This window comes from Delphinus delphis, chromosome 20, assembly GCF_949987515.2.
Source record: "Delphinus delphis chromosome 20, mDelDel1.2, whole genome shotgun sequence".
NCBI classification, from domain to species: domain Eukaryota; kingdom Metazoa; phylum Chordata; class Mammalia; order Artiodactyla; family Delphinidae; genus Delphinus; species Delphinus delphis.
The window spans coordinates 6,374,343-6,384,757 of NC_082702.1; the positions used below are offsets into that span (position 1 = coordinate 6,374,343).

Sequence of the window (10,415 nt, forward strand, 5' to 3'; positions counted from 1 at the left end):
TCACACGTTCATTTCTAAACCAATCGCTGGCAGGCAGAAATGGCTTTTCTGCTTGGTGCAGTGAAGGTTACAATCACCATGAGGATAAAAGATTATCCAAACAAAATTGGGGCTCTGATAGAAAGACAGAAGGAATGAATGTTTGAGTAGGCAGCAATAATGTCTATTATGGGCCAAACTATGGGACAAAAATAGAGTTGGGGTAGGGGTCAGGATTGAGGTAAGATTTGGGCTCAGGGCTGAGGAACAAATCACATTTTGGGGGTCTGATTTAGAAGTTGGGGTCAATTCCACTTTTAGGAACTTGCCTTCAGGTATAATGGTTCCCATCTCACTCAAGGTAAACACCAAAGTCCTACACTGATCTTTAAGGTCCTATGTCATCCTGGTCCTATTATCTCCCCGACCTCATGACCTGTCCTTGTCCCCCTGCTCATTCAGCTCCAGTCAAAAGGGCTCCCCTGCTAGAACATTCTACGCATGCCCCTTGCCTAACTTACCTGCCCATTTGCTCTGCCTAGGACTCACTACCTCCAAGGAGCTACATGGATCAATCCACCATCTCCTTTGAGATTTTGTTCAAATGTCACGTTCATGTGGAATCTTCCTAATATTATAACCCCAGGGGTCCCTGAGAGTGGAGGAAACCAATAACTCCCTATCCCTCTTCCCTGCTCTTTTTTAAAATTTTATTTAAATCTTTTTATAAATTTTATTTATTTAAATTTATTTATTTTTAAAATTTTATTTTATTTATTTTAAATATTTATTTTATTTGAAGGTGCACTGTGACTCAGACAGTCCCCACGATATTCTTCCTTGTTCCCAGGTTCTCCACGTGACGTTTCTGCTTTTTTCCTTTTCAATGTACATTTCTCTCGGTCTTGTATTTTTTTTTTTTTTTTTGCGGTACGCAGGCCTCTCACTGTTGTGGCCTCTCCCGTTGCGGAGCACAGGCTCCGGACGCGCAGGCTCCGCGGCCATGGCTCACGGGCCCAGCCGCTCCGCGGCATGTGGGATCTTCCCGGACCGGGGCACGAACCCGCGTCCCCTGCATCGGCAGGCGGACTCTGAACCACTGCGCCACCAGGGAAGCCCCTCGGTGTTGTATTTTTAATGCAGAGCTTTTGCTTTGAAAAAGCACAAACTGCAACAAAGCAAGGCGATACTGCCTCAAATATTAGACGTGAAAAATAATCACGGGTGACCGCTTGGTTGACCTTGAAAATATACTGAGAATAGAGCTCTACTTCCTGTTCATTATTAGTTGCAAGGTGACTGAACTAAATACAGGTCTGTTGCTTTCTCATACAGTCTGGTGGCATAACAAAGATGTTTTTTGACCTTCTGATGCATAATAGTAAGTTGCAGGCACATAGGAATTATAAAATATATTTATTAAATGATTGTTAAATGGCTGAATGGTGGCATTGATTTAAATACCCTCTTCCCTGCTTTTATTTTTCTCTGTAGTACTTACCAACATCTAACAAACTATTTATTTTATATATTTACTTTTGTATTCACAGTCTCCACCCACTAGAACAAGAGGCTGTATGAAGAAATTTTTTTTTTTATATGAAGAAATTTTTGTTTACTTTGCTGACCACAGTGTCCCCAGGAACCAGAATAACTGCCGGCACAGAGTATAAGCTTAGTAAATATTGCTTGAGTGAACACAATCAGCGAGGATGAATGTACAAGGAAGCTCAACCCAGCATTATTATAATTAAAACTATCCCAAAATACTCCAATTTGAAACAGACTACATAAGTCAGGGTACAACTATAGTATGGGATGTTATGCAACCATTAAGAAGGAAGGAGACCCATTTAAACACACTAAGAGGAGGGACTTCCCTGGTGGCTACTCTGAGCTTCCAATGTAGGGGGCCCGGGTTTGATCCCTGGTCAGGGAACTAGATCCCACACGCATGCCACAACTAAAAGTTCACATGCCACAACTAAGGAGCCTGCCTGCCGCAACTAAGACCCAGCACAATCAAATAAATACATATTTCCAAAATTTTTTTAAATAGATAAATATACTAGGAGGAAAAATTTTTCAAGGTAATTTATAAAGAAAAAGGTTATATTAGACAATGTTTAGTACAGACCTTTTTGTTATAAATACGTAATATGTATAGAAATCTCTGTATCACAGGAGAACAGAGACTATATTGATAAACGTAAGCATTTATCAGGGTGGAGTTAGAGAAAGCGTTTTCTTTTTCATTCATACCCTATATTACGTTCAAAAGACATGACTGGGTTCCAGCCTGAACAAATTATCACAAGCTCGTCAGAATTACGGTATGGGCTCTAGGTCATCCCTGAGAGGGGATTGGGGCAAGAAAGTGGCCCCAAAGGAGGACCCAAGTCACAGCGCATTTCCTGAGCTCAGCCACTCCTTGAATCTGCCCCTCGAAGCCAGAGCACCTGCGGCTCCCGCCTCCGTAGCGGCCACCGGGGATGCTGGGCCCAGAGGGTGCTGCGGGAGGGTGGAAGAAGTAGAGTGCTGCCAAGTGAATTAGCTGCCTCGGGGCTTCGAGATAACCAGATGCACAGGAAGAGTGTCTCAGAGCCTTTCCCACCTGCATCCCGGGGCGCTGAGGGCGGGGGCGGGGGCGGGGGCTGGACGTGATATAAGGCTGCCGCCCTCGGCAGGTCTGGAGACACTTGACTCCCAACCGAGTCTGCGCCCCACGTCAGATCAGGCCCTCCGGAGGTGAGAAGGGGCCTCATTGGGGGGGGGGGGCGATGAGGCTGGCTGGACAGCTGACTCCTGTTCCTGAGGGGAGGGGGCAGTGGGAAGCCTGGACGCCCGCGCCCGGCTCTGCCAGATGAGGGGCTGGAGGTCTGCAATTTCTGGTCTCTTAGGGGAAAAGGAACTAGGGATACAGACTTATGGATGGCGAGAGATGGGAGACCAGATTCCTGGGTCCCAAGGGGAAAGACTCCTGGGTCTGAAGGAGGAGGGGGCTGGGGGCCAGGACTCCTGCTTCCTGAACTCTGTCCTTCTCCCCAGCAAAAGAGACCCCTCCTCTACCTGGCAGCCCCTGAGAGACTCAGAGAAGCCACCATGGCAGGATTCCTTCTTCCAGCCCTGCTGACCCTACTGCTGTCCTTAGCCCTGGGATCTGCTGCACAGGAAGGTGAGGGCCGGTCTGGGAGGGCTGCCCTAACCCTTGGACCTCCCATCATCCCCAGTGACCCTCTTCAAGGGCCCCTCTCTCCAAGGGGTCCCTGAGTCAGGACCTCCCTCTGCTCCAGCAGCTTTCTCCCTCAGAAGACAAGACTCTTCTGCCACTTTTCTTCCTGCTTCCTTCTGACTCCTGGGGTCTCTGTGTCCCCCGGGCCCTGTCTTCTGCACTCAGGGTCTCTCCTATGAGCTTCTGTCGTCAGCCCCAGACAGACAAGATGCTCCTCCTGGGTTTCTGAGTGGGCTGCCTCTGTCTCTCTCCATCTCCATCTCCTGCTTTCTCTGCACTGTTCTCCATTTCTGCCTCTGCATTTCTCCCTGTCTCTCTGTCTGTCTCCATATCCCTCCGCTGCTGACTCAGCCTTCCTCTGAGGCTTACTACCCATGTTTTTCTCCATGTCTCTCTCCAGCCCAGGTTAAGAAGAGCGAGAAGATTATTGATGGGATGCCGTGTCTAACAGGCGCCCAGCCCTGGCAGGTGGCCCTGCTCAGAGGCAATCAGCTCTACTGTGGAGGCGTGCTGGTCAACGAGCACTGGGTGCTTACTGCTGCCCACTGCCTGATGAAGTACGTGGGCACGGGTGCTCTGAGCACTTCCAGCTCTCCCTCTGGGTCCCTGCCCACCCCCCAGTCTCTGTTCCACCGACCCCCGTCTCTGCCCTCCCCCCTCTCTGGGTCTCTGTCTTTCCCCCCCACCACCGCCCAGGATCTCTGTTTTTCTCTTTCTGGGTCTCTGTCCCACTCTCTCACTCCCAGTGACGCTATGAATGTTGCTCCGTTCTCCCAGTTCGTACAACGTGCATATGGGCAGTGAATACCTGAGCAGAGGCCAGAAGATCAGGGCCACAATGTCATTCCGCCACCCTGACTACTCCACGCAGAGCCAGGCTAATGACATCATGCTGGTGAAGCTAAGGACGCCGGCCAAGCTGTCATCCACCGTGAAGAAGGTCAACCTGCCTTCCCGCTGTGAACCCCCTGGGACCACGTGTACCGTTTCTGGCTGGGGCACCACCACCAGCCCTATTGGTGAGGCTCCCTCAGTGACCCAGGAGCCCCAGATCCTGAACCCCTCCTCCCTCAGACCCCGGAGACCAGGAATCAGGTCCTTTTTCAACATCCTAATGTTGAGCACCCCAGCCCCCTCCTCCTTCAAGGTCTAGGATCCTGGACCCCCATCCTCTCCCCATCAGGACCCACGGGTCCACAGTCCCAGGCCTCTCACTAACAAGCCCCCCCACCCTCATCTTGCAGCGACCTTTCCAGAGAAACTCATGTGCACAGACGTCGACATCATCTCCTCTGAAGACTGCAGGAAGGTTTACAGGGACTTGCTGGGAGATTCCATGCTGTGTGCTGGCATCCCCAACTCCAGCACCAATGCCTGCAACGTGAGCCCTCCTTCCTCCCCCGCCCTGGGTCCCTGGCTGCTTCATCTCAGCACAGAGCCCCATCTCCCCCCTCTATCCAGAATCTTTGCACCTGACCTTGGCGCTGAGCATTCCATCATCACCCCCCGCCCCACCCTAGCCCAGCTTTCCTAGCTTTCTCTATCCCATTCTCTGCTCAGGTCAGTAGTGGCAGCCCAGTGGGGGCTGGTATGGCCCTGAGGATGAGGCAGAAAGATGAATGGGAGGGGCTGGGGATGGGCAACATGCGGCCAGGATTAGGGGAAGGCGAGTGAAGCCTTGGCTTCAAACCCAAACCTTAAAGGGGAGGGTGTGCCCAGAAAACTCAGTAATCAAGATAAATCACATTCTTATGCAATATTTTTTTAAAAAAATCTATGCAAAAGTCCACGATGAACAAAATGTCAGAATTTTCAATAAAGAGGCATCAGTCTTACTGAATTTCCCACTTACCTCAGGCTTCAGTAAGTCTCAGCACAGCCCTGTACCGACCCTTTATCTAAAATTGGGATACTGTGTTTATCATGGACTTTTTCATATTAAATTCAATTTTAAGGTATTGCAGGAAAATACTGTTTATTGCAATTACCGAAGTTAATGTCTCACTCACCTCACTTGGGTCCTGGTCCCGGGCAAAGAACTGTCTCTCCCCTCCTCTTTGTAACCCCCTCCCTGTCTCTGAACAGTATCTTCCCACATCTCCCTTTTACACCTAATTTCATTTCATTCTTTCCATCAGTGTTGCCACCCACCCCCGCCCCCATTGGCTGTCTGCTTCTGTCACTCTTTTTTTTTTTTTTTTTTTTTTGGTGGTACGCGGGCCTCTCACCGTTGTGGCCTCTCCCGTTGCGGAGCACAGGCTCCGGACGCGCAGGCTCAGCGGCCATGGCTCACGGGCCCAGCCGCTCCGCGACTTGTGGGATCCTCCCAGACCGGGTCATGAACCCGTGTCCCCTGCATCGGCAGGCGGACTCCCAACCGCTGCGCCACCAGGGAAGCCTGTCTCTCTTTTTATCTGCCTACCTCTCTGCCGCTCTCTCCAGCCCCTACACAAGTGTTTCTCTGTCCTCCCTCTACTGCTCCACCGTTCTTTTCTCCATCCTTTGCTTAACTCTCTTCCTCTTCTCTGTGATTCCCTTTCTTTGTCTCTCTCCCCGTACCTCCACTCCTTTTGCTCTCACCTGCACCCTCAGCTGTCAGGGGTGGTGGGAGGGTAAGTGTTAGGGATGGGGTGATGGGCCAGGAATGTGCGTCCTAGAGAATGGGACATCCTTCTCTTCCGCTAGTGAGGGCCGGCTTCACGAATGAGCAAGTTGTACAGTGACACGCGCTCCCACACTCAGGAGAGTCCCACCCTCGGTTTAAAGCACTGCTGTTGCTGTCTTGAAATTCTTAATACCTTCTGAGCGAGGGAGCCCACACTATCATTTTGCACGGGGCCTTATGAATTGTGTCATCGGTTAGGACCCCGATTTCCAAGACCACCCTGTCCCTCTTTCATGCCCATGTATCCATTCCCTGCAGATACTGCCCCTTCTCCCATGGGCTTGACGCTGAGTCCTCGAAGATGGGGAAGAAATGGGGCTCTGACCCCCTGGAAGCCCTGCCCCTTCCCTGGGATTGGTCCCATTGGCCGGGGCTCAAGCCAATGTCTTCAGAGAACGTGCTTTGTCTTCTCCATGATGGCCCTAATTCCTGCTCTACTATTGGTCCCCAGAGACTATGAGTCTCTCCCCATTGGCCGGGGTGGAAGTCCAGGGTCTGGCAAGACAAAGACTGACAACCGTGGGGGTGTATGAGACAGGAGTGGGGGCGGGACTTCACGCTGAAGCTGAAGCTAATTTGCTTTGTCCCCTCCAGGGTGACTCAGGGGGACCACTGATGTGCAAAGGTACTTTGCAAGGCCTGGTGTCCTGGGGAGCTTTCCCTTGCGGCCAACCCAACAACCCAGCTGTCTATACCCAAGTCTGCAAGTACATCGATTGGATAAACACCACCATCAGCACGTATTGCTAATCTCTCCGTACTCCCATCTCTCCATCCCTACACCCTGAACAGGAAATTCACAGAAATAAGGACGTCAATGATCTACAGTCATACTTGACTTTACTTTTCCTCAAAGACATATCAGAACCTCCACAATATGCCATGTGTGTAAGTCAATCAAATCAGCAAGGACTTAAAACCAAAACACGAGACACAAAAACCTCAGAGCTGGTAAAGAAGTAGTGAGACCAGCACCTTCGGCCACTGAAACTGTAAATTCATACGATTTTTATGGAAGTTGATTGGGCAACGTGAATCAGGACCCTTGTTCTCCACCTTTGACCCAGCAATTCTAGTTCTAGGAAGATACTACTAAAAAAAAAAAAAAAAAAAAATCCAAAATGTGGAGCAAGGTTTGAATTTATCACAACATTATTTATCACAGCAAAACAGTGGAAACACTGAATATGTCCGGAATCAGTGGAGTGTTTAAGTAAACAATAGGCTAGCTTGAGACAAGGATATTATGCAGCTGCTAAGGATAATTACGCAGAATTATTAGTGCTATGCAAGGATGTTTATGCTATGTGATGTTAAATGAGAAAAGGAAGATACGGAAATATATGTGTATGTGATCATTGCTATGTAAAATGAAAATATTCACAAAATAAAACCTGAGATCATGTGTACCAAACTGCATACGGTGGTAGTCATGGGAAGGTAGCCTGCTTCCTTGCATTTACTTTTCTGCGGGTATGCACTTTTATAACCTGAAAAACAACAGTGGAAAAGCTCTGGAGCTCTAAGGTGGAGGAGAGGAGACCCTTAGAGAGGAGAGAAAAATGTATCTGGTTCTTGGTCCCTTGCCTTGCCTCCCTGCTCAGCGGCATATTTTTTCCCCATTTTCTGGGTCTCCGTCTTCCTCATCGGTAAAATGGAGAAGCGAAAGAGGAAAAGGGAAGGTAAAGAGAGTAAAAGGGAGGGAGGAGAGAATATGTCTACTTCTTCAGGGTGGAAAGGGGCGTGAAAGTGTTTCTGGGCATTTCACGGGTGACAGACTAGGAGAGAGGGAGAAGGTGTGGGGGAAGCATAGGGCTGGCAGGAAGACAGGACACCTGCGTCCCACGGGGGCCCGCCAAAAGTGAGCCCCCAGCCTCCTGGATGCCAGGGGAGGCTGGGGGCTGGGAACCCAGGTAGGTGGTCTCCCGTCCTCAAGAAGGCAGGGAAGGGGCCTCAGAAAGGGTGGAGGTAGGAGTCCCAGTGACTCAGCCTGGCCATGCCCCTACTCCTGCCATCCAAGTCTCGTGGGCAGCCATACCTCAGAAGGTGCTGACAGAGGGAGCCTCTCCGCTGCCCAGGACTCACCTCTCCTACCTGTCTTTCCAGGTTCTCCCCCAGAATCCTCGCCTGGTCGACATTCTCCTCTTGTTGAAGCTCCGCCGTCTTCCCCTCTCTCCTAGCCTCCTATTCTCCCACGCGTCTCCGTATTGCAGGAATCCTGGAGCCACCGTGGAATCCCTTAACTTCCTCTGGTGTTCCTGTGCACAGGAGGCTGAGCCCCCGCCTCCCTCAGACCCAGCAGTCCAGGCCCCCAGCCCCTCCCGCCTCCGGATCTGTGTCAAGTTTAAGGAACGTCAAGAGTATTTGGCCACCACCCTCATGAAACTCCATCAACTTCCCCTCTCTCCAGCAAGCCACCCCAAATCCACATTCAACCTAAAAGTTTAAAAAGGAACAAAACATGGGGCTTCCCTTGTGGCACAGTGGTTGAGAGTCCGCCTGCCGATGCAGGGGACGCGGGTTCGTGCCCCCGTCCGGGAGGATCCCACATGCCGTGGAGCGGCTGGGCCCGTGAGCCATGGCCGCTGAGCCTGTGCTCGGCAGCGGGAGAGGCCACACCAGTGAGAAGCCCGCATACTGAAAAAAAAAAAACTTCATTTTTCTTTGGGTGGCTGATAAAGTGTAATAGTTAAAGACACTGACTCTAGAAACTGCGCTCTTCGGGTGCCAATCCCAGCTCTGGCAGCTGCCAGCTATTCACCTTTGAGCACATCACCTCCCCACCCTTGTTCCTTCAACCTTGAAATGAGAGAAGTAGCACCTATTTCCCAGGGCTGTTATGAAGATTGTATCAGTTTACTATTCAGAAAGTGCTAGAACATTGTCTGACACAGAATAAGCCTGCAATGAGTGTTGGGCTTTTTTTGTTTGTTTGTTTGTTTTTGGCTGTACCACACGGCACGTGGGATCTTAGTTGCCCAACCAGGGATCGAACCGCGTCCCCTGCATTGGAAGCGTGGAGTCAACCACTGCACCGCCGGGGAAGCCCCTGAGTGTTGGTTTTTATTGTTCGTGGCTTCTGGCTCTCTTCCCTGCTTGCACTTTCGTAAAGTTTTCTTGTAAAACATTTTCTTTATTGAAGACTTTTGCAGAGCGTGTCACTTGGGAGAAAAACATCTCATAAATAAGCCTGCGCGGCGTGTGGGGATGGCAGAAACATGAAGGCCACTGGCAAATGCCTAGAGCTGGGGACCTCATTCTCTCCCTTAGAGGTTCTTCCACTCCCCACTGCCTACCACCTCCCTCCTTTCCCACAGGGCTCCCAGTAACTCCTCCCAAATCCACCCATCCCGTATTATAGTAAGGTGGGACCAGACGGGGCCCCAAGAGACGCGCCATGTCCACCGCCATGTTGGAAGCTGAGTTCCGATTCCGGCTCCACCGTTTCCTGGGTGTTTGAGGTTGAGCAATGAAATTCCTTTCTCTGAGCCTCAGTTTTCTTTTGTGTAAAACAGCCGTGGGAGGAATGAAGTCATTTAGTCATTTGGTCAACATTTGCTCAGGTTTCCTCTGGGCCGAGTCCTGTGCTGGTGCTTGGGACGTAGAGGTGAGCGAGAACCAGCGCCTATGCTCAAGGAGCTCATGGTCCAGTGGGGGAGGTGGGTGTGGATCCAGACGGTCACCCTCCAGCGTGACATGAAGGAGGCACCTGCTGTGGGATCTTAGTTGAGAGTGACTAACCCATCTGCAGAGGGTTGGAAGTTGGGTGGTGTTCAGGGAAGTCTTCCTGAAGGAGGTAATGTTTAAACAAAGACTTGAAGGACAAGTTGTTACCAGGAGAAGCTGGGAAGAGCATTCCGGGAGGCGGGAATAGCCTAGGCGAAGGCCTAGAGGTTAGAAGACATGGAATGGTTCAGGAAAGCTTCAAGTAATCTCCACGGCTGGAGCACAAGAACACAAGTGGGTAGAGCTGCACTGAGAATGTGGCAGCCGCTCGCCTTGGTGGCTCCTGACTCGTGAACTGCGGCAGCTGCAACTGAGCTGTGCTGTAATTGTAAAAGACACATCGGATTCCAAGCATTTATCATGCAAAACAATAAGAAAGCAAACCACCTCTTTAAAACTGTATTTTGGGGACTTCCCTGGTGGTCCAGTGGTAAAGAGTCCACCTTGCAATACAGGGGATGTGGGTTCGATCCCCGGTCAGGGAGCTAGTATCCCACATGCCTCGGGGCAACTGAGCCCATGGGCCACAACTCCTGAGCTCGCGCGCCTCAACAAGAGGCCCTGTGCTGCAAATTACAGACCCCACGCGCTCTGGAACCCGCGCACCACAACTACAGAGCCTACGCGACCTGGAGCCCGGGCGCCACAACTAGAGAGAGAAAACCCGAATGCCACAACTAGAGAGAAGCCCGCGCACCACAACGGAGAGCCCGCGCGCCGCAACGAAAGAGCCTGCGTGCCTCAGTGAAGATCCCGTGTGCTGCAACCAAGACCCGACGCAGCCAAAATACATTAAATAAATAAATAATAAAT

At 50.9% G+C, this 10,415-nt stretch overlaps 1 protein-coding gene across 1 annotated transcript; it reads left to right on the forward strand.

Moving 5' to 3' along the window:
• Positions 1 to 2,690: 2,690 nt before the first annotated feature.
• LOC132416425 (kallikrein-7-like) lies at positions 2,691 to 7,307 on the forward strand. Its single transcript, XM_059999799.1, has 6 exons — positions 2,691 to 2,727; positions 3,028 to 3,154; positions 3,612 to 3,768; positions 3,989 to 4,230; positions 4,456 to 4,592; positions 6,471 to 7,307. The coding sequence occupies exons 2-6, from the start codon at positions 3,082 to 3,084 to the stop codon at positions 6,624 to 6,626; spliced, it is 765 nt and encodes a 254-aa protein (XP_059855782.1). The 5' UTR covers positions 2,691 to 2,727; positions 3,028 to 3,081; the 3' UTR covers positions 6,627 to 7,307.
• Positions 7,308 to 10,415: the final 3,108 nt, after the last annotated feature.